The 25,370-nt window shown below is 43.2% G+C and overlaps 1 protein-coding gene across 2 annotated transcripts in view; it reads left to right on the top strand.

The window, feature by feature from the left end:
* LOC126557723 (limbic system-associated membrane protein-like) overlaps positions 1-25,370 on the top strand; it is a 194,229-nt gene that overhangs the window by 141,070 nt on the left and 27,789 nt on the right. For both annotated transcript variants that reach the window (XM_050213593.1, XM_050213594.1), the window contains exon 3: positions 9,916-10,116. In XM_050213593.1, the coding sequence (XP_050069550.1) occupies positions 9,916-10,116 (201 nt within the window). The remainder of the gene's footprint in view (positions 1-9,915; positions 10,117-25,370) is intronic.

Genomic DNA, 25,370 nt, shown 5'->3' on the forward strand with positions numbered 1-25,370 from the left:
GGAAGCCGAGCGGATAGCGGGTAGAGCTAGAAAACACGCGGAAAATATATCGAGTGAATTGGAGTAGAAAATGTTGCTTCATAGCATCCACCACTCTATTCTTTACTTTCGCTTAAAAATGTTACAAGCCAAAGTGTTTCCGTTCGCAAGCAGGGCAGCAAAATGAAGCAATACAACGTCGCGAGACACATGTTTCCGTGTTCATCAAGCGTGAAATTAGTTTTTTTTTTCGTTGCTTCTTCTCGTTCGGTGTGTTCTTGCGTTCTTTTTCCTGGATTGCAAACTACTCCCTGCTTCCTTTAGCGTTGCAGCCTGTTTCGAAGCTTCGAAGATGCGATACAAAACGTGAGAGGATGGGAAAACAGTGAGAAAAATTCTTCCCGTTTTGCGTTTGCGTGAAGGATGGACAAAGTTTGTTTTAGAACTATTACGCGCTTTTTCCCTGTCATGTCCGCCTGGAAAGCATGATTAAATTTTCGGAAAAATGCATATTTATACATTTTTTAATGTAATTTTATCTTTTGAAAGGTACGGCTTGAAGGGCTGACTAGCATCACCTCACGGCACGATGGTAATGAATATTTTAATGCTATACGAAATAGTGTGCATTTCAGCTTGGCAAAAATCAGAATCTCTAGTTGCATACAATTTAACAACAAAGTTCATCCAACAAAGTTTATTTTTAATAACTTATAAGTAAACTAAATATGCCTTTGCTCGTTGGTTGGGATTTTTTTTTTGGTTTATAATAAATGAAATGTTTCCATACTTACCATTACTTACCATTTTGCTCACAAATGCTCGTCGCGTAGTAAATTTAAAGCGAGAAATTAGATTTAAAAAGTAAATGAAGGAAGTGACGTTTGATGACAAGCACTAAAATCGATCGCACTTTAAGATCACTTAGTAGAATTTTTCAAATGTTTAGTAAATTACTGCAAGTTTCTTTGGGAACTTTGCTTGATTTCAAAGTTCAAATCAATGTAGTGAAACATTGTTTTTAGTTAGGGGAAATCTGCTACTCAACTTAGGCAAATTGTAATCAGCTCTGGATTTTCTGCCAAGCGTTTGGATGTTAAAATATCAAAGTGAAAAATATACTCGATCGAATTACTCGATTGGACCTTTTTTTCTGCAAAAGATTGGATTTATGCCAAAGACTATTTGTGCTGCTTACTTTTTGTGAATCACTGCTAATTGTATTTGACTTCATTTATACCTCATTCACCACATTTGCACTAAAGAACAGCAAAAATTTCTAAATATTTCATTATATCCCCCTGTGTTAAATATTCCACAGTTTTTTTTTTGGATTTTTTTCCTGCAGCAGAAGCATTGCAAAATTTTCTATTCTTTGGAACACTTCCCTCCATTTCATAGTAACGCTTATTAATAGTTTTGCAACATATTCTGACTTCCGAATAAATAAAAATGAGACATAATCAGTCAATTTTGGCCAGTTATGATGTTTTATCTTACCATAAAATGTGACAGAAATTATTTTTCTATTAGATTTCTTTAAGGCATTAGGGCATTTTAAATAGGGCATTTTAAAACTTTGACCCAGAGATTAGAGAGTCCGCCCAAACGGTGGTGATTATGATGGACACGATGATGAATTTTTTTTTTCAAAATTCGCTTTTCATGCCGAACATGAAGATGTTTATGTAAAAATCATTTGAAGTACCGTTAAAATCAATTTAAGCCCTGCTATAAAACTATTCAATAACGAGTAAGTATGTTTTTCTACAAGATTTTGTTAGGCCAAACCCGCCAGACCAGAGAAACAAAGCGAAACAGTCAAAGAAGCGTTACGAAGCGTTACATTCGTTGATGTTTCGTTCCGGTCTGTTTCGGTTTTGTGTGGATCCGGCTTCATATTTTTTTTAGCAGGAAAGAGGGGGTTGAAAAAACTCAATGTTAGCATAACACTAATAGCAACAATTTGTCAAGGCGATTGAAGCACAAATAATGCTTCGTAGAAGCAGTGCAACAACAATTGATGAAATCGTAAAGTTGAGTTCGATTCCAATTATGGCAGTACTGTCTTGTGAGTGTTGTCGACAAGCAGAAATCTAAATTCCTACAAATGTTTTTCATCATTCTTATTTCACGGTACTTCAGAGCAGTAATGCTAACCTTTAACCTACCACTTCAAGAAATCTCACCGTAGTTCACCCCATTCTCACTTGCTAGGACAGGGCCGGTAGAAACGTTACTTCCACGGTTTTCCGCCCAACACGCCTGCAGAGTTGCAAGAAATCGTAGTCAATTACGATAGCAACTCACAAAACGGACCGAAGATTTACTGCATCGAAGCATGCGAACGTCTTCTTCACTTAAACTTCTTATACTATTATCATCGATCCCTTTGGGCCATCGTACCCTTTGTGGGGTAGGATGCAGCGAAAGAAGGCTACAATTTCAAAAACCATTCCTCGTGTGGAAGTGTACAAATGAATTCAGCATCGGTAGCAAATGTTTCTCGAATGCAAATGTAATCCGGTATCCCAAACCCTGTTAACTCAATTGCTGTTAAAGACGTTAAATAAAAGTACGAGACATGATGGTTGCTTTCGTTAGAGGAAAATTAAATAAATCACTAGCGGATTGCAGCAATCAAAAGCAGTCTCACATCTAGCTTGCTAAAAAGGGCAAGTTTTCGTTATTTTGGAAAGGTTCTGGCTGAACATGAATAATATATGGAACAAATGATGATAAATTTTCATGAGCATGATAACTATGACAATAAATCATAAACTTGTGGCATTTTAAACCTTTCGGGGAAACCTTTTCATTGCATAAAACGATAGGCTTATTATCGAACAAATCTTTCCTGCTAAGTCGTTTCCAAGGGGCACATTGTAATATCGGATTATTTTTCACACAATAGTATAAAACTTTTTTTGTGTTTATAACATTCGGCAAACCGAGTGACAAAAGGTGCACCGAGATATGAACTCTTGATAAGACGGACAGCTTAAAAAAATATGAAATTTTTACAGCGATGAAAGCATGATTTTCGTGGTCCATTATTGGCTAAGGGTGAAATACCAAATTTTCTATTGTATATTTGTGTAACAGCTGTAATAATCGAGATGCGTAATCGATAAGTGGTTACACTTCAGAGTATAACGATGGAATTAATGTTTCTTATTCATTTTATGGCGACAGTTACTGTATTATAAATACTTTTCGAAGAACATTTTCGAACTATGCTAGTGGTACCTTAAATTTCAACCAGCTATAGGATTGTCCTACCTTACAATACAATACAAGCAAGTGGCACACATTTCGAGAACATTTAACAAATTCTTCCACCAGCTTTACTACAACTGGCGATGTAAGGATTGTAGGCGGCTTTGTTTCATTTCGCTCTGTTGTGTTAACTGAAGCAACAATATGTTTACAAGACATAGACCGACATAGAACGGTTGCCATTGTTTCTGTACCGTTAAATGAGAAAGCTTAGGTGGATAGGCACGACCACCGCTTTCCAATGCAAAACAATACGTGGTTTCGCATTCGGATGGGTAGTGAATGCTTCTCCCGTAGCTTGTATGCAGCATACAACCCGTTCACTTGCGAAAACAGAATTTGAGGAAGCGTAGCATTACGTCTTAAGCTGGCAAGGATTAGTAGAATCTCGCATTCCTGCTCCTCATGCCGCTGACAAGACAAGTTCCGCTGATCCGCGCAACCAAAGCCAGAAGATTCCATTAAACTTATCCTATCGGTCGTGTTGTTCCGATACCCTCTTCATAACTTGAAACATACAACCATAAACACGTTGCCGGACAGGAAAGGACTTCATCATCATACGGCATTGACGCACCGGAGAATACTGCAAAGCAGTTGATCACGCAGCAGAATCGTACACGGAAATGTACCGTTGTGTCCTCGATTCGTGGAAATATTCATCGCCTGATCAATAGTTGCCTAGCTCCGTGTGTGCCTAGTAGAATTGCTTATTCAAGGTAGCTGCTGCATGCCGCCAGACGAGCGACAGGAAGCAGCCATAAATATGGTCATCAATCGACCATGAAAAGCTCACCCGGATCAGTGCACGTTGATATTCGTAAAAGATTTACGAGAACGCTGCACTCGGACTCGGTTTAACTCAGTAAAGTTCCAGCCCGGATTTACGAGGAAATTCTGTAAGAATTCTTAATTTCCGAAATAACGAGAGCAGCTTTCGGTCCTTTTCAATAAAATCTCATCCCACTAGTGATTCGCTTACAGGCCCATAAGCAGGCATAAACCTGACGTGTCCTTCTAAGTTTAACTGTGTGAAAAGAATACCAACACGCCTGTGTGAGTGTTGTTGAACAAAACTTTTCTGTACAACGTTTGATTCAATTATATTCACACACACACACCCAACGAGACGAGTCTTTCGGCGCTTGAAAGTGACACTGTACCGCAAACTTCTTAATGAGTCGTGCAAATCGTCGATAAGAAATTTGATCCTACTCTGAATATGTCTGGCAAGTGACTGGACAACTATTCCCAAAAACGAAAAAAAAATCCTCTCGGCTAAAACTTTCTTCACCCAAAACATATGCCCATCACGACACAACACGACACAAACTTATCGATGCAGCATCAGCAGCAGCAGCAGCAGGTGTGTGTGGGTCAAGCCTAGACAGCTTGATGTGGGCTTGGAGTTTTCTTTTAGTGTGTGGTCGACGCTGTGCTTCACTGCGCTGGTCAGAAGCGTTTTGTGGTGCACGGTGAATTACATGGTGGCGGTTGGTTGTGGGCATTAAGTTTTCGCTGCTGCTCCATAAAACACGATGCGAAGGTATGTGGGATGGGTTCGAGAAGGGACAAACAAACAAGCTTTCTGTGAATCGCACCAAACCGAAGGCATAAAACTTTTCCTCGACCAACATTAATTTTACCGTACTGTGAAGATATGCGCGAGCTTGTGGGTGGGTTAAAACAAGGCAAGATAAAAGTGGAAATGATAGGCACTTGAGAAGACACAGCTGGACAGAACAGAACAGCAGAAGAAAAAAAAACGAAGTATGGTTGGCTGCCATCGTCTCAAATTAACGTCCTAAAGTGGTTCACCCACGATTCGGTGGTCACTCACTGGGCGGTTCGAGCAAGTGTTTGAGGAAACTTTTACTTTCCAACCACCGTTGCTGTCCGTTGTAGCAGCAGAGATATGGATTCCTCGTGGAGGCAATGCGGCATTTGCAATTAAATTGTTTCGATTGTTATTCTTGCAATGCTCACCGAAGACCAGAAGCTCACTTTTGGTGATGCTGCTGGGGATTTCGCGGGGTTTTATTTTTTGGTTCATAATTTTTGAATCAAAAACAACATTCCGGAAACCGGTTACCACCTAACTTGTGGCATATTTCGGTGGCAAACAGTGCCGTTGTTCTACCGAAGAAAAATGCCAGATTAGTTGTTTCGGTTTTTGATTTGCTTTTATTTTTCCTCTCGTACTGTGTTCCGAAGCATTTGCCAAAGTTTTCCGTTACGGTAAGGTATTCTGGGCTATGGTCAAGAATTTGCCTAGCAAGTTTGACGGTGCGCGATTTGTGTTAGCGGTTGTGTTTGGTCGACACATTACAAAAGTTTGAAGTTTTGATGTTCATCGCCAAACCATCAACCGGAACCGTTTGACCGTCGGGATGTGCGATGTCTGCACAGCAATTCTTTAGCCCCAAAGAGGAAAAATGCATTGAAAAAGCACATCAAACAAAACGAAATCTACTGCCAGACCTGAACGGGACAGCCATTTTGTGTTACTTTCATACTTCTCTGCTTCGTGCTGCTTTTTTATGCATCAAAATATAAAAAAATTGGAAAACAAAACGAGAACTATTGACAACAAAGAAAGCTTTTTGATTTCGTCGGCTAGGGCGAACGAAACAGTGCAGCAAGGGTGATGGTTAGCGAGGTGGAAAGCTTCCGGGTTTCGGGATCTATACCGGAGCGAGCAGCGACCATAAGTTGCTAACGAAAGAAAGTTGCTTTTGTGCGAAATTGGCAAGTCAGTTCGCGCGGTTTTTGTGTGCCATTCTTGTGTCCCACCGCTTCCTTTTTTGTATGACCGCGTGCGCGTTATTTTCAAAATGGAAACTTTTCCAATTTTCTGTCGAATCATAATTTTCCAGTAATTTGGTCGAAAAGTTCCGTTTCCGAACGGCTTCAACCTCTTCCCGTGCACCGTTCGGACTTACGGCCAAAGAAGCCTTCCGGGGTGGGGGGAGTAGGAAAGGACTAGGAATTGGGACCACCTACAGTGTTCCCAATCAGCGCCGGGAAATGTTTTAAGGATAAGAGGAATTAGTGCGATGCGATTTAGCCCTCTGGCAAATAGGGCGGATCAGACAGTGGAGATAACCCGAGGGTTGAGATAGGGAACGCCTTTTGACTAGTAAATTCATACAGCCAGGCAAGAAAAGGCAAGCACACAAGCAAACTTTTACCATAGAAAATGGCAACTCAAAAAAAAAAACAGCTAGAAAAAAAGGTCAAACTTCGACAGTACCCACAAATGGAACTTTGGCTTCCGTTTTATCACCCTACCTGCTGCACTGCCGATCCCAAAACCACAAAAAGTCGAACGCAAAACCGCAAATGACAATCTGCTAGCATAACGATGCACAAACACACACTCACTTGTGTCTACGAGCGTAATTCCGTAATTTCCTGCAAGTCTCGGGATGCTGTCGAATTGCCCGAAACTTCCCAACACTTTCCCTCCGCTCGGTGAGAGGGCGAGATTAGGTACGGGGTTTTTGGGTGGATTGGATTGAAATCGGAAAAGCAATTCTACGTGGCAATCCACTATTAACATCACCATCACCGATCTACATACGGTGCTGGGGTACGAAACGTGGCGAACCATGCACTTCGATTGCATCTCCTACCCGTTGGTAAAAGAAGGTGGTGGATGTTTTTCTTCTTTCTTTAAAGTTTTCCAACCAAATCCCAAACACGGCTGATATGATACAGAAAGTAAGAAATGTCGTTCGTACTGGTTAAGCCACACCAACCACGGTTCGGAGAGTGTTAAAACGAGTCATGATAGCGGTGGTAAGCTGTTGGTCAACAACAATATTAATCCTTGTTTATGTGTGGAACGTTGAGAGGTGTAACACCGTTTTTACATCATCCTGCGCCATTCTGAGGAAAAACATTTCTAACACGAAGTGTAATGGTTTATAACAGGAAGAATTATTTTATTTATAAGAAAGTCCCATAGCATTTACGTATGCACTACATGATTTAACGGTAGTTATGAGCTAACTTGATGGAACGGTTTCACTTCTTTTTTGGGGTTGATATTGTTGACTTTGAATCGTCTCATGAGTTCCCTTACAAACACCGTTCAAATTAGCATTCCTGTAACAATGAGCGATCGCTTCAAATGTAGTTCCTCCGGACGAATGACGATCGCTCCAGGGTTTCGAATCCCATTGACCCAATTGAACATTACACGCAATCGAGGTGGACTCATAATCTTCACATTCCCACCATACGTTGCAGAGCAGGAATGCCTAAAAATCGGGGCTCAGCATATTGCTTGTGCTGGGAATCCTCCAAATATGGGCTCAATTAGTACAACGTTTCCGGGCCTTCGGACGGTAATCCAGCAGCTCGCATACCATCCGGTACCTACCGCCTCAACTAAAAGTTTGAAGCAAATGATGATCGACAGACTTCCAGACTCCACAGTGGCTATGGGGTCACCTTCCATTGATTGGTGATGGATCTGGTAAAAACGTCACCAGCCACAGACTTTCATCAGACCAACGCTCAGTGCTGTATTTGCTGGTGCACAACAAGGTGCCACACCTGCTGCTGCTTCATCCTGCTGCTCCACAGGATGAATAGGGCTCCTTCAGGCTGCTCAGTTTGTTTCCAGAAAGAGACTCTGGAGCACAAGTTTGCCTTGTGCGCCAGGGTATCTAGTGCTGAGAGCATACTGATGCAGTCTATGGAAGCCATCGTAATAAACCACAACCTCACCTTCCCTTCCCTCTTCTTGCTTATTTTAAGTCACATTAGCATCAGTAAGCGGATTCCCATCCTACGTTTGTTTGCAAACTACATGATAATTGATGAAATATCCTTAAGTGTTCTTTATAAACCCGGTAGAACATGTCATGGGGTACATGTGGGGATCCACGTTTCTTCTACAAACTAGTTTATAAGTTGTATTACATAAAAAAAAAATAATTAAAAAAAATGGTGGAATTAGCCCGTTGTTGAAAGCCTTTATCACACGAATCATCTGACCGGGGTGTTTTGATGTGATTTCGTGTCTCTTGTCATCTCGGTGCCCCTAAGTTCGAGTATGGTTAAACCTACAGATCTTCACAGGGTTCAAATCCCATCAGGATCGTTCGCTCGTAGTAAGGAGTGGCTTTGTAACGTGTTTGTATGAACAAGTCTCGTAGGCTATTGAGTGATTGGCGTGTCCTTCTTGATAATTAAGCCAATTAGAAGAAGTGTTTAGCCATTAACTAGATTCTCACCATCAAAGTTAGTTTGGCTAGTACAGTAAAAATGTATAATTAAGCTTAAAAGTGTAACCGAATATACCCGAGAAAAGGCAAAGCGTAAAGAGCAGATGAATAACGATTATGTTGATATAACTTACAATACTTGACAATACGGCATTGCACCGTCATAATTAATTGTAAATAAATTAAAAAAATAGATTTGAAGTGTAGTGCATGCTCTTTATAGCTATGCTTCGTTAGAAATTAAATGATAGTACAATTGCTCTGTAACACGGCTAGAATTATGGCATTTTAATTACATTTTCTATCTTCAGCTGCTTTCGTTTTCAATTTGATTGATCACAATTATTAAAGTGAAATGGCGTTAGTATTTTATTAATTATCTAAGAATTTTATCAAGTAATGTGTGACGATTCCATTAATAATTTTTTCCTTGGTTAAAAAAACTTCATGCCACATGCACCACAGTTGATTGTAAAATTCTAAACCATCAGAGCGAGCATAATTACTGAATTCTTTCCCACATTCGTCACCACACACGTGCACTCCATTTTACGAAAGTACTAATGCTAAAACTCATTAACCAAAGCAAGCACCTTTTGTCATTAGGAACGATTCGTTGAGCCTGCCAAAAGTATCTCATCCCTCCGGTCTCGGCTCATCCGGACGCCCATTTCAAGGCTAGGAAGCCGTTTTGAAGATTCCTGCGGTGGCGTCAAAATGGCAGGATAATATGTCTCACGCACCACTCGGAATCTAATTACGGTACTAAAACTCATCTTACCGCCGGTATCGCTTCGGGGAGGGAACGGGGCTGTGCAACTGAGATCGAGATTTACTTCTTGTCTTTTCCACGGGTGTTCCTAAAACCACCCACAGGACACACATATGGCGACGTGGAGTAAATGTTGTACCCATTGGAAGGAAAATTAAATGTGCGTAATGTTACAGTTTTTTTTCTTTTTCTTGCCGGCGAATGTGTGTGTGTGTGTGTGTGCTTCTGACGAGCACGTTGTCACACCATCCACTCCAGGGACGCTGGTGTCTTGCGCCTCGCGGGAATCTTGCGAATCCCGTCCCGCTTTGTACTCTTTTTCGGCAACCATTAAAAATACGTTTAAGCTCGTATCCTAGCAAGCGCTTAAAGACAGGGACCGGTATCTCAACTGGCTTATCCCGGACTGGGTATTACTTTACAAGAAGCTTGCGTGGTCGTGGTTATTTCACCGCCATGGCATGCGTCAACATTTCACTTGGCACACAGATGGAATATCAATTTGGCCGGGTTTTGGCGAGCTGCAGCAACGGCCGTGTGGTGGGAAAAGCGTGCTACGACACGTCAAGCTACCACAAACCTTGGACGCGCAGTCACCGGGACATAAATCTTATTAATTATCGTCTCACTCTCCCTCTCTTCTTACAGGAACGCTCGTTCTGCTGTGGCGACGGGGCTCGAATGTGCTTACCGCCTCGCAGCTGATGGTAACGCGCGACGAGCGGATACGGCTTGTCAACGGGTATAATCTGGAGATTTCCGAACTGGAGCCACAAGACGCCGGTGACTACGTCTGTCAGATCAGCGACAAGGTCAACAAGGACCAGGTGCACACGGTAGAAATTCTCGGTAAGTTTTGACGTAGCTTCGTGCCCATAATTTATGGCCAATCGGCAAAAGAAAACACCAGCTCTTACCTCCCCCCCCTCCCCCAGGCAGAGTAAAGGAAAAAAGTAATTTAACCAGCAACTCCCCCCCCCCCACACACACACACACACACACACACACACACACACACACACACACACACACACACACACAGGATCGTCTCGTGCTCGAGGCAAGCAACGAAGACGTTGCAAAACGCTGCAAATGTCTTCGTTTAGTGCTGAGGTCAGTACGCGGAAGGTTCCCTGATTGAAAGCTTGTTAGCGTGCTGGCTGGTAACTGGTTTTGCTGCGTGTTCCCTTGCACGGTACGATCATGCCACCCTGCAAGTGGAAAATTCACACAGACTGGCAAGAGCGTGGGTGCGGGCACGTTCGGGGAAAAAGTTACATCCTCTGAGCAGGTCAAAAGTTCTTTCGCTTGATTGAATTTAAACGAATGTTTGACGGGCTTGCTCGTTTCACGCATCGGAACGGAACGGAATGCATCCCCGACTAAGCTAGGTCCCAGTCCCTCCCCCACATGTCCTTAGGAAAGAGGATTTTCCGGCCCGAGCCCTTTGTGCCGTAGGTGCCCCCGTATGGTGATGAAAGGTGGTTAGTGTGGTTGTTGGTTTTTAGTTTGTAATAAGTTTATGCTCCTTTTGCTCACTGATGCATACGTACATGGATGGCCTGCGGGTATGTAAAGCGGCTCCTGAAGTGTGGGCTGTAAGTAATACAAATGTAGCAACATGGCAACAAGCGTTACGGACATACTCCGGCTCGTCACATATTTTGTAACATTGGCACAATGTTTGTGCTCGTTGTTAGAGAGTCTTGCGTTGGTTTCCCCAGAAAAGTTCCCCAAGCAACGGCAACGCAAAGTCGACCGGGTCAAACCCTTTTTTTGCTAGCTTTATTCGATCTGGGCGGGCTGGTGATAGCGGCGCCGAACTCCACTAGGTAGGGCCGGGGTTCAAATCCGCATTTCTTCCCCATAGTGACGACTGACTTGACCATTCAACTTATTCTTGGCTTAACGACCTTCTTTTCTAGGCCATGCTGGCCATCGAATGACTTGTTAGACTTGCTGATACCACGCAGTTGGATAATTATGTCCTTGTTACGAGGGGAAGGGTTTACGATGGGATTTGAACCCCGGTCCTGTCGTATGAAGATTGGTGCCGCTAGTGTCTGCACCACCGGGTCATCCCAAATCAACTATCCAACTGCGTGTTATCAATATATCTCGCAGGCAATTAGTTGGCCGGCGTGACCTAATAAGACAAGAATCAGGAGAGAGAAAGCTAGATACGATGGTTTTTAAAGTTTATATTTCAAGTCCTTGACACATAATGACTTCTTCCTGCTCACTTGCTCAAGTTTCTGATGTTACTATAATCATCCTCACAATACATACACACGAACCATCTAACGTGACAGAGTATAACGCGTGCCTTCCAGTTCGTTAAGCAGCATCTTACCCTCGGCACACTAGACCGCTTAAAGTCATCGGATCATAATAATAATAATAATACCACGGCATGAGGGAAAAAAAACCTTGAAAAGGTAGAAGAAAAAAATACAGAATGAAAAACCAAATAACTTATTCGCCAAGCAAGGACCATCCAGGGGCCGCACGTGGCGAGTGATGCGCGATCTGCAGAAGCGTAACGATGCAGCATGTATTTACACACTACCGGGAACTCGTCGGGCTACACTCTCATTGCTTTGCTTCACTGATGCGCACCAATATTTCGCTCCCATTCGCTGGCCCTCCGGATACCTGGCCTGCGTGTTGCTTCCCCCTCCCCTTGCGTCGCAGGTGTGCGGCTAGGCCTCGGGACAAACTTCAGTGCCGTGTTCATAAGAAGGATCGTCAACGGTTCTGCTCCTACGGTTTCTTTCGGGCTGCTGTCTCCTTTTCATCTGTAATGATGATGAGATGAAGAAACGTCAATACCGCCATGGCACTTGCGTCCCATCTTCGTTCCGTTGCCCATCTGTGACCGGTTGCTTTTTTTTTTCTTTTTGTGCCAAGCAGCATCGAGGCGAAAGTACAATCATTGCGCATCAAATTCTTTCCCTACGGGGAACCGTTTCGTTGAGTAAACATGCATGAAAAGAAATTGAAGATACGCGCCGCAGCAGAACGTACCAGCGCCGGCTGTTCGAGAACTGTTGCTATGGGTTTTGGGCGCTTCCAGTCTTCCAGAACAGCATTCGGGACAGCACTGCGTGGGTACGAAGTATCCCTGGCGCCAGATTGAGGTGTAAGGTAGTTGAACCTACCCGTTGGAAGATGGCACACACAAACACACAAACTGCTCGACTGATGGGTAGGCAAGTGTGGTGTTGTTTCTGTGTTAGTTGCGTTTCCGTCTTTCAGCACTACATGCGAGCTTCTAGCTCACACGTAAGGGACCATTTGAAGTAAGGTACATAGATCGTTCGAAGCAACGCAACGGAACCGGCAAGACCGGGAAAACTGGTAGGACGAAGGAAATTGTTACCCATATTGCGCTACTGCTGCCGCAAATGAGAAACGAAGTCGGCAAGCTAGAATGGCCAACCATTCAGAACAGTATGCATACTTTCATTTCAAGTTCATTGAATCCCAACGTTTCGCAATGGTCGTGTGAACTATTCGAATGAATGATATCGTTTGGAAAGAAAAGGTATATAATCCATCCGGTTTGCCAGCAGCAGCAGCAGCAGCAGCAGCAAGACTTCAATTTGGCGTTTCCATGATGTCATCATTAAGTATGCTAGGCTATTTTTCCATCACATTGCACCCAGTGGCGACTGTTCAGTTGATTCCTCGTCGTGCAATAGGCAGCACAGCAACGACGTGGACTATTTGCTTTGCAACCACATAGGCACATTTCACTCTACGAAACCTTTCAATCGTATAGCGAACCCCTCCAGCACACAGGGTAACACACATGAAGGCAAATATTGTAGAATAGATCTTGCGCGACGTCCTGTTCCGGGGTAAACCACCCCACCCCACGGGCACCACGGATGCTTTATTAAAAGCGTACAAGCTCAAAAAGCAGACGGTGAAAACCAGCCGGTTTAGGTTTATATTGAAATAACTCAAATTCATTGCACCTCCCATTGGTACACCTGAAACCTCGCTTGCTTGAAGTGTGGAATGCATTTTTATTTATCCAAACCAAGCGCAAATATTGTTTCCCCGTTGTGCTGTTTTCCGGCTCAGATGCAAGCCGCATCTGATGCTGTTTCGTTGATGAGGTTGAGGAAAATGCACGGCGGCCAATGACCCGGATCCGGTGAGCGCTAAAAGATTGGAACGTGTGTCACCATACACTTTTACAATCAATCAGCACAAGGAAGCGATAAATGGAGCCGAGCGCGCTTGTACAACCCGTCTGGTACGCGTACGGTACGGTTTTCCACCGTTTTCAAAGTCAATTTACCTCGGCAACTTTGGGCCGGTCTACAGCCAGGAGTGTATGTGTGGAAATATGAACTCGTGCTCGGCAGAAGGAATCAAAGTTTGATGCATGGCTGAGAAGAAAAAAGAACCTCCGGAGTAGTCCTTCGCAGTCGCAAGTAATGAACCTTTTGCAAAAGGGAAAAGTGAACAGGTTTTCGGTAGGATTAAAAAAGTTTCAATTGATTTATTATTCTATTCTCGCCCTTTGCTGGTAAACTCTGCGTCGCGTTAAGACGGTGGAAGTGGTTTCTTTTGCCTTTTTACAGTATAAACTTCCGTGCATATACTCAGGGTTCACTAGACCTGACTTTTACAAGTCAGTTTTCGTTGGTTGTTCTCCTGATGGTATTACGTAGTTAGTGATTCTACCGGGGGGGTATTTTTATGCTGTTCCTAGCTGCAGTTGAGTGAATTTTGTGCAGACACTTGAGAACAATTTGACGTCTTTGTCTTGTCTTGATGTTAAACTCAGAAAACTTGCATATTAAAAACAATTTTACGTTATGAATTTTCTTAAACAACATAAAATTTGGCTCGATTATATCATACTTTCTTTCAATCCCACCACAGCAAGCAACATTAAATGCTTTAAATCGCTTAATTGTAGTGGTGTACGTGTATATTAACGAATATTTGTATGCGCAGCGAAAGTGAAAATGAAAACTGATCGATGAGCCATTGAAAAAATCAAACAATCAACTACCTGGGAAGTGTCAAACTCATCATGCGAACCGCGGTAAATTATGTTTGCAGTGCTCCGAATCATCTGATGAGCAAGCGTTATTTATTAATTTTTAATTAACATTGCGTTGAATCGAATCAATGTCGAAACCATACGCACCCGATGAAGTACGGACAAGGGGCAACAAACAAATCATTGGCTGTGCATAATTGCATCCATTTTCCTCTTCCAGCGTTGCGGTTGTGTTTGGAGGAAAATGAAGATCTTATTAACATTTGGTGTGATGTGAAGTTTTATGTATTGCGGCTTGCCTTTGTGATTGTATTGCTCTTTTTTTTTATTTGATAAGCTGGAAACATAGCCCTACGGCTAGACAGTTAATTACAAAATATAAAAATGGATCACGAGCTACTTGCAATAATCAATTGATTTACTCTTTGTATTCCGTAAAGGGCAAACTGAGCTTGAAAAACTACCTAGCAGAACTCAAAATGCTACATTTATTTCATATTTTGATATGAACCCCTACCTGTTCGACTGACTCATTCCTGAACGTCGTCTTTAATCTCACAAATTATGGCTCGGCACAAAGAAATAATCGTCCGTAGCAATCGCTCATGTCCACCAACCAGACTAAAGCTAATAGTATGGGAGGACGGAATTCTTGCTTAAACTAAGCACAAGAAGTCGCCCTTTAACTTGCAAGCGAATACACACAAGCACACCAACAAAACTGAAAAACACGATCAGAAAATGGATTGCTTTGTACGGAAAGCTCTTCCAAGCTGCAAACGTTCAAGAAATTGGAAGAACAGAACACAAGAAAAAAGGCAAAAATAACTCATTCCAATTTCCTTCCTTCGGGGCACACTTTCCCTTCCACACAATGTTGGCTATTCGTGTTTGCCCCGAATTGGTCGCAACGGGATCGCCACAGAATTAGATATGAAGCTAATCCTTTTTCTGTTGTCCCACAAATTGTTGTACCGTCACCTTGCCCCTGCTCGATGCCACTTTCCCATTGAATCGCTCGCTTATGCTGCATTCCACCGGGAACGAACGCGCGGTGTATGGTACAAGCGACCAGGCGCCTCCATCGTGCCGGCTCCATAGTTTTGCGGGTGGAAACTAACGTTCCTGTGGGCAACCGGTATGTTGCCTCCATATGCCCACCCATTCCTACGGCAAAGGCTCGTTAGTTTGGCAGAAGAAAGAAGCACACCTTCCAACACCCCGGCCGGGCACTTTTTGACCATGGCCGTCGCTTGCCATTTGAAAAGGTCGGCTCCCGGCGGACGGTTTGGAGGATATTAAATGTTTTGTGCTATTTACACCGAAAGAAAATGAAAGAGCAATTGAACGTTGCTTCAGACCGCGGTTTCAGACTTTGCACCCGCGCTGAATGCCGTTTTGTGGTGTCCGTATGAGAAGATTCTATGTTTCGTTATGAAGACTTTTGAGCGTTCTTTTCCTCTTCGTAGTAACAAATACAAACGAACAGACTGGTGTGTGTGTGCGTTGGTATTGAGCTGATTCACTGTACTTCCTGACACAAGGGCTCGTCTTGCAAACAGTCTCATTTGATGTGCAATCATGTGGCAAAAGCAGACGGCCACAATATGTACTAGTAAGAGACCTTGGAGACTGCTTAAGAGAAAAAACTTTTACCCGACGGTGGTTGGTACACATTTTCATCCGTCGAGCCCATGACCGTAGAAAGGAGGAACAAAATCACCCACTTGGAAGCCAGCTACGGCTACATCCTACTTTCTAGCTCACTACATTCATCCATATTCGCATCCGGTTTGATTCCTCGTCGTACATCGAACGCTGTACGTCGTATGCCAGCACAATCGGCTGTCACCAAATTTCTTACTCACTCGAAACGATTCACTGTGTGGCACTGGTTGGTTGGATTTGGGATGAACTTTTTCATAATTTATAAAGTTCCAAACAACCAGCGAACAAAACATCATCCGTGCAGAGTTTTCGGTAACTTTAGCTCTAGCATCGTTCGAACGTTAGATGTCAATGTTTTTTATTTATTTTTATATTCCTTTCGCTTGCCTCTTCTCTTTTGCTAACACCACTAGTTAGTTAGTGTTTGCTTCTTACACTTCCGGGACAATTCATCGATGGAAAGTTTGCTGGTCTAGCTCCTTCTATTCTATCCTTGCTATACCGATAGTTTTAACAACGCCCGGAAGAAGCATCATGTGTGACAAGCGAAGAAAACTGTGACAAAAACTTAATATAAAAAGGTGATAAAGTTTAAGGGTGAAATGTGGAAATACTATTCGAACTTTACCAACCAACTTAGATATGCTCTTCACCCCGCACCGTGTAGAGAAGGGTGTTGGATTATAGTTTTCATAATTGCTCTTTGTTCTGCCAAAGAAAATGTCAGATTCCTTCCTTGCTAGGCAAGGCCTTCGAAAATCTGCTAGGTCATTGAACGAATTTAAATTGAATGCAACACTGATGGACATTGGGTGTAATTTTTTCTGATTTTCTTCCACACAAATACGAAATAAAGATGGACAACAAATTCACTTGCCTAAGGACATTTGCCAAATTACTCGAAGGGCTCTAGTAAACCACAGCAATCCAGGCTTGTGGTGCATTGGCTCACGTAGCTAACCAACGGCCAAATCGTACGTGCCCTCACCAAAACCACCAACAAAAAAAAAAAAAAGAAACCAGTTGGTCAGATGAGTTAGGTTAGGAAACGAACGAAAGGGCTAGCTGGATGACATAAACACACATATCCTTGGGCTAAAACCGAAGCAAAACACACCATTCCACACAGCGCAAACACACAAATTGCATTGAAAGTCAAGTACGAGCCTGGCAAAGTTTTCCCGACCACGTTTCCCAAGTAGAAAACAGGTCCGGTCATTATTAAGGAGGTTTCCAGAGAGCACGAGAGTGAGCGAGGGTAAGCTCAGGGCCGGAAATGAAAAGTACATGTGTAAAATGGTGCTACATAATTCATAATTTACAATTTCACCGCCCACATGCTGCATTCACCGGGCCGGGGGAGATTATGGCTACGGTCCAACGCAAGCCACGAAGAAACATTTGCCCGTGGTCACACTGTAAACGGAGAGGAACTAATCTCGGGGAATAGTTTTGGCTTTTCTGCTGAAGCTGATGCTGATGATCGTAAACGAGCGCAATAGTAGAAAAGAAAACAACAAAAAAATACAGCACCCAAACGATTGCATTCCTTGCTTTCGGGCCCGATCGGTAGGCAGCTGCGAGTGAAGAATGCTTTTTCTGCTGGTCAAGAATGTTCTGCCAATCGTTCTGTGTTTGTACTTCACGCTTTCGGGCACGGTGAATCATATCTAAAAATGAAGAATCGTGAACCGAGAGAGAGAGAGCCAGCGTGCAGCCATCCAGTGCACGGTGCGGGTTTTGTAGCATTCGAATAACGGCCAATTCGTGGGCTGACCAAACACACATGGTGGTTTGTGTTGGTGTGTGATGTTTTAAATTGAATGTTGTTTTCTTTCCCATTGTTGCCGTTCTTATATGCTGCAAAACTTGCTCGCTCGCACGCTCGAGTCTTGTTGCCGGCAAAAAAAAAAAAACTTATGTGGATGGGAAGTGGGAAGCAGCACTAACTGGAAAAGTCAATGGATTGAATGAACTTTTCCTCGGTGTGTGTTTGATGCAGCTGTGATAAGCGAGAGCGGAGTAACAGCGTTAGAACTTTCCCATTGGCGAGCGTACAACGGCGCTGGGACTGCACATGCATGCTCGAGAGTGGTAAATGAAGTGGAAGTTTATTAATAAGCTTTTTCTGCAATCTCCCACAACCGTCATTCGGGGTAGAAAGGTGATTATTATAAACATTCCAATTGTTTGGTCTTGATGTGATGGTCGAAAACAAGGAAATTGAGTTGAAACTGGCATGTTGTTGGGAAAATATTTTCACGATTTTTTATGCTAACCACGGTTTGTTTACTCACAATGGACATTGGTCAAAGGGCGTACATTTTGTGACAAACAACTTTGAAGCAAAGATTTGAAAACAGTTTTAGTTAATTTAAAGCTAGGCAGTTATAAAAGGAGAGCCCAAAATATTATTTTTTTTAATTCATTACAAGTTACAACAACAACAAAATTACAACAAAAGTGATACGACCAGGCCGTTGACACAGAATATTAAAAATAACATACAAAAAATCACTCTAAATGTTACAAAGATACAAAATTACGAGTAAAATCTCTTAGCTTTTTGGTTTTTGATGCAAATTTCGCATACAAAAAAGCCGCAAATATTTGTGTTCTGGCATTAAGACGTTAAGATTCATTCGAAAAATCATGAATTTCAAAATTCAGTTCGTTGCTGCTAAGATCGTACAAAAAATTCGTAAAAAAGTGCTGATGCACTTAGAAGCCCTGGGTATCATGACGATACTTACGTTATTAATTTTTCATACTTCAATACCAAATTAATTATAAAAAGAAATTATCTATAACTACTTGGAAAGAGATCCGTCTGCCCGTTGATCTAGACTGAACCACTATGCTCTGCTGCTATGCTGTCATGGGCAATGAATGTCTAATTAAACTTTAAATTGTATGTCCTTAAAATAATGTGTTTTTTAACAATATCGTAATATTTTTGTAAGAATTTAGAATATTTACCAAAAACCACAAGCACGTACGTGAACGATGAACAAGAAAAAGTTTTACAATATCATTCCCCAACCATCATCGTTTCCTGCGACTAAGAGCAATGACTCAATTTTTAAACGAAACTGGTTCTAATGGTGCAAAGGCAAAGCCTCTATGATTCTCCACTATAGTAGCTATCATATTAGTTTTAATAAAATTATATGCAAATTTTTCCGTTTAAATTTATGTTCCTTCCACCATTTTACTGGTTTCGTGGAACGCAGTCCTACCAAGCTATTTTTTTTTTTGGGTACTACCAAGCTATTACAACCCTTTCCCATTCACCAGTGGGTGTGATATCCTTCACCGTACCTTACTCTTGCAAGGTACTCTACCAGTTATTGAAGCGCTTACTGAGTACGTACTTTTGCCCATAACGAGTAAATGATAGCTTCGGTTCTTCTTGCCACCAACCACCATCAACTCTTCGACACCGAGGTGGTTTAACGGCATTCTTTGGGAGAAAACCCTACCTCCACTCCTCCGGCACACACACACACACACATGCACGTTGCCAATTATTATTCAACCACGTAACTACCACCCTGCTAGGACGCAATTTTAGGGCTGATGGGTGACTGTCTTCGTTGCTTGAATGATACTGAATGCACGATAGTTTCGCGAGCACCATCGCGTGAATCCCTGGCCACATACACAATACGCCACCGGATGATACCCGTACGTCCGACAACGAATGGCACTGCTGTGGGGAAGTAATAATTCCTAGATTGCTTTATGGCCACAGACACGGGCTACGATGGTGTCATTCTACGGAGAAAAGGAAAGATGATGATGATGATGATGGAGGTGGAAAGAATGGATTGGAACTGGATTTGAATATTATATCTGGCAGCCGGTGCGCAAAGGAGCAATCCGGCACCATTTTTCGCTCGTTGAACCGTACTGGGAGGATGTCAGATAAATTTTTCACTTGTCAGCTAATACGAGCAATACTTTCGTTTAGCTGGCCGCATTTGAAGCAGTAATATAAGAGACGTAAATTAGAAACATAAAACATTTTCGTATCAAACAAAAGCCTAACTTTTCAATCATATTTAGGGTGAAGAAATTAATTCTTATTTTGCTTGAGAAATAGGATCACGCAAAACCAATTCCGACACTACTTAAGCGCACACGTACGACTCTGTCAGGTGGTAATATGATTCAACACATTTAATATTCCATTTTCAATCAGAGGTGCCAACAACGGCTCCAGCAACACCTATCCGACGCTTTTAAAATCGAATCACCAGCATGAAAACTAAAGCCAACTCGTAAGCACAGCTTATCCGTTTTCAACTCCATCTGATAATCATGCGAGCCGAGATGTTTTGGGAAAGCGTTGTTTCAAGCGCAAGGGGTACAGTTTTCTCCGACAGAAAGATCTGATTTCTACCTTCTGTGCACGTGTCGCTGAGCACCGAGCAACTCATGCACATACACACACGTTCAGTTTGTTCTCCCCATGGAAATCGCACGATTTCGACAACCGGATTATGATCCACATAATCCTTCCGTGTTTTGATTTTATGGCAACCAGTCATTAAACTATTATCACCTCAGCTCCTGCCGCTCGGCAGCTTACCCACATATTGCTCGGCATTGCTCAGGTGCGATGTGTGAAGGAGTCACAAGAGCTGAAGCGTCACCTGAACGGTACGGTCGGTCGATTAAACTACACTGATAAGATTTCCCGTAGCAGAAGTTGATTCAACCAGATGTGGAGTATGGAGTGGGTATGGTGGGCGACTAGGTTTCTATCGAATTAAGGGCTCCCGCTCCGAAACTGTTGGCATGTGAACGCTGAATCTTTTATGACATTTTTTAAGCTTTTTTACTCTCTCTCTCTGTTCTTGGAAGGAAACGGGAACACATTCTCACAGTCAGCAGACAATCGTTATCTTAACTAGGACACTAGCTTCTGTGGCCTGTGGCAGGCCCAAACCCTTCGTCAACCAGCGATACGAGAGAATCGATTTTTCCAGCACTCCAAAGTGGTGCAACTGAGGTTTAGGAGTTCGCTTTTGTCTCTGGGGAAAATGAAGCGAGTAATCTACCAACATCGTCATTTGATGTCCGGGGGTTTTCCCACCACACGTGACGGAAGCATAGCAATACAGGTGGTAAATTTATAGTTCTCCGTTTGGGGTTTTAATCGCTTCGGTTTAGCTTATCGTTTGTAATAACCTTTCCATCACACTGAACCATTTAAGGGAAATTTGGGTGTTATCTTTACACTCCTACACGATGGATAGGTTTTGCTGTGCGAGAAAAATTCTGCATTTTTGTTAAAACTCTTCTTTTTAAAAATATTTACATCCCTCGAGGACACTCGGTACACCGCCGGCATATTTAAGCACTTAACCGGCCGGGCATGTTTAGCTGTCTCCAAGGAGAAATCGCACTTGACATTATCGCTACCGAGCTCGTCCTTGGTGTATTATCCTAAAATTCAAGTACAATTCTCGCACCGCTGCGAGATAAAACTCTTCAACTTACTTGAGATGCAAATTGCTTTTAGTTATGACAATATTTGCCTTCATTAAATTTATGCCAATGCTGGAGCAGAGATATTTCCTCTCCACCGTTGCCCACGGCTTGTGCTGTGGTGCCCTAGTTCGGTGTTGTTTTGTCGAGAACGTTTTGTTGTTGTGTAAATAAATGCTTCGCCGGTGCTGCCCTTCGACATTAGCGTAATTAACAGCGAGCTGTTTGATTGCATCTTTTTGCCTTTTCCCTGCAAGCCATTCCATTGTGAAGCATCAGCTGCATCAAGTGCAGTTGCATTACGGTTATGCACTGCACCTCCACCGGCTAGATATTTGAACAATAAGCGAAAAGCTGCAGCTTTATGAACTTTTTCCCAATCTGTCGTCCCTTCACTCGTGCCTTCGGTGGGTGGTGGTATCGTAAATGCAGTGCTTGAAATTTCACTCCATTAATTGTGGTTCGGTATTGTGTGAGTGGTGTGTGAGTAACTGTACTGCAGCAGCAGTAGGGAGCATAAGCAGCGTAAGCAAGAACCACCAAGAACGTAGTTGCTTCGGATGCAGGCAATACGGCATTGCGGGATGCGAAGGAGATTTGTAGATGCTTCACGTTAGTGCTTTCGCCTCCTAAATAAGCTGCTTCCGATGCTTTCGGGATGCAGCCGGATTGTAGGTGCTTGGGATGTTGTAAGAACCGAACCCAAATACACACATCGGCGATGAGCCGAACAGTACCAAAGTTCGATGGTGTTGATGCTGTTGAGTGGTAAGATTGGTGTGTAACGCTGTAAGCAACAGCAGCACTTGGACAAACAGGCCAAACCGTCATCCGGTGCTAGTGGTGCTCCATATAATTTGATGGCACTCCCGTTTTGGCAACGATTCATTTCGCTGCCTTGCGTTCGTTCCCCCGTTTCCGCAATCCACCAGCCAGGGGGGCTAGTGTGAGTTGGAGACAGCAATAAAAAGCATAAAACATTGTGAGTGCGACTGTTTATTACCGCCATTATCACTATCGTAGGAAGGTTCGGGGACAGCAGTCGTCGTTGGTAGTGTCTGTGTGTCTGTATGTATTAGCTGTTGTTTTAGCAAGAAGGCCGCCCATTAACTGGTGGAGTGGAATGTTTTGCACTCAACTGCTGCGGTGACCTTCAACTGTGTTATGTATATTTCATACGTTTTCTATCGGTCCTTCTGGGGATGTAGCGACTAGAATTCTTTCCCATCGATCGATGATTCTTTCACAAAGATGTATAATGAACACAAAAGCAACCAGCACATGCATATGTTAGTGTATTAGGCATGGGAATTCTTAAAGTCTCTGAGAATATATGTTACGTATGAATATCACTAGACATTTTATTTATTTCTGTTAAAATTTTCGATGCTAGAATAAGTTTTCGTAAAAATATATTTTCTATAAGAAGTTGACCAAACCTCGAAACAAAAATAAAACAACGCCGACCGTCTCCAGCAACTTCCACGCGTACAAACTGACACAAGACAACGCCGTGCTGTGCAACATTTGCACAATGGCACTGTACCAGAAAAGGGAGGAGTCGAGCGGCCCCTAAATTCCGCCCGAAGCTGCTTCCGTCTGCCAATATTCGCACATCCGCTATCCGCTGTCGCACCGGGTCCTATCGGTCATATAATTATGGTGCCTTTTTATTGTCGCACAAGCACATGTCGGCGCGCTGTTGCACCATAAACACGGAAACACCCCGAAAATGTTGCTCGCCAGTATGCTTCCACTTTGCATGATGGCCACTCACTCACATTACTAAGTAAGCGTACTGTGCTCGGCTAAGGACAGAAACAAGCAGCTTTGTCGCTTTCGACACACACACACACACACACATACGGACACACACTTCATCACGTGTGAAGTAAGCTCAAGAGCTAAAGTGGCAGGATAATCGCTGTCCAATGCCAGCACGATCCGTTCGCCCATTTACCAACAGCAACACGGTCGGTGCTGGTGACGGACACGATCACATTATCAGCTTCGTCAGTATTATTAACGTTGTCAGCCACGTTGTCGGTCAAGAGCAGCGCAAAAGTGCTTGTCGACCACCCCTTGTTTCAGCCTTGTTGTTCACGCTTCTCGCCTCCCCGGGTAAAAAAGAGGTCGTATGCTGGAGAAAAAGAACATCGTTTGCTATTGTTTTGTCGTTTCATTGTCTCTCACACACTCTCGCTCGCCACATACATATATTTATAGTTCACCAGGTTCGTATGTCTGTGCCGTTTCTCACGCACATTTGCCTTTTATGATTTGTGCCCCGTTTATTTTATGATGCTTGATGATGCACACTTGTCGCGCACGGGAAGGCAAAGCGCGCAGCGAACACTGGCGTGGTTTGAAAAATTCCCGTCAACACGTGTTTCAACCAAATTTCAATGGCTCTCGCTTGCTGCTGACACCCGCTAGGGAATGTTCCGGCTTACCGCGGGCGGTAGGTTCGCGTGCAAATGCATCTCCCGGTGCGCGTCAGTTTTGGACGCATTTCATCCATAACTGATTGTCCGATGTGAGTACTTTCGAGAGCGAGGCGAGTGCCGACTCTCGGCAACAGCATACAAGCATAAAATCATAACAATATCTTGCTCCTCCTCCGTTCGGTTTTGCATGTTTCATTCAGGCGCACGATCAAATTTATCAATATTTATGAACGAGGCCGTTTGTGTCGGTTGAGAAATGAATTTTGCAACATTTGTTGCTTTCCCCACACATACATCTGAGTCACATACATCCTTAAATGCACACGCACACAGGCGCGCTCACATTGTACCAAGGATGTAGTTTCTTTATGTGGTGCGTTGAGCTTTTGTTCTCACGAAATAAAATGTTGAAACTATTGTTTCATCCGACATGTCACAGAATGATTACACACGAATAAAGGAGCACGCACGGACTTCCACCGGCACGACTGGCAATGGTACATTTGCATGGGAATTTTATGCAATTTGTTTTTTGCTGTTCAGATTGCCTTGACCAACACAAGGTGAGGGTCGGGTTCGAACTGGTTGGAACGCTACAGCAACAAAAAAAGCATAACTTGTTGTTTTATCCATTTTGCATTTTTGGGTCCGGGTTTTATTTCCCCCGAGGCGCATATAAAGCTCACAACAACGGTGCACATTTACAACGATTGCTCGGAAGCGCTCTGGATCATAAATCATTGCACATGCACGAGGGAGAGCATGAAAAATATACGATTCGCGCTCATCCCGCACGGTGCTCATGGTGCGCATTTCACACATTATGCCATTTTCCAACGGCAACATTCCCATTCATGAGCGATTCCGATTTAACGGGCAATGATTATTACATGACGCCGTATGAACGATAGCAAAAAAAAAAAAAAAACGAAAGGAGTAGAAACAAAAAATGACTCTTTGTCATGTGATTTCTTTTGGTGAATTTTCTTTTATTTATCAATAATTTGATTCAATTTCGTTTCGATCGTTTTTACTCACGTAATGTCGGCACACAGCCAGCGTACCGCTAATGAGGGGAAAAACGGCTCCGGTGTCGGAATAGGCTCCGAGAGGCTTCAGAAATAAATGGAATCGGTTCCAGAACCTACTCCAAACACACGATGGGGCGAGATAGTTATTGACGATTGGGTCGTAAGTTCACAGCTGCGGGTTCGGAGCTGTAAATGCGGCATAGTGACGGGCTCTCGGAATCGGAACTAACTGGTGAAACCGATTCTCCTTCTTCTTGGTTTAACGACCGTAAGGTCACGCCGGCCATCGTATGGCTTACTAGACTTGCGAATCTAGAACAGAACTAGAACAGATTGCGATCCGTAGAACCTATTCCGAATTGGGAGCCGATTCCGAGTCTTGATCGAATTTCCGTTCCGGAGCCAATTCCGACTCCACAACCGATTCCGGGATCC

The sequence above is a fragment of the Anopheles maculipalpis genome, chromosome 2RL (genome assembly GCF_943734695.1).
Source record: "Anopheles maculipalpis chromosome 2RL, idAnoMacuDA_375_x, whole genome shotgun sequence".
In the NCBI taxonomy this organism is placed as follows: Eukaryota; Metazoa; Arthropoda; class Insecta; order Diptera; family Culicidae; genus Anopheles; species Anopheles maculipalpis.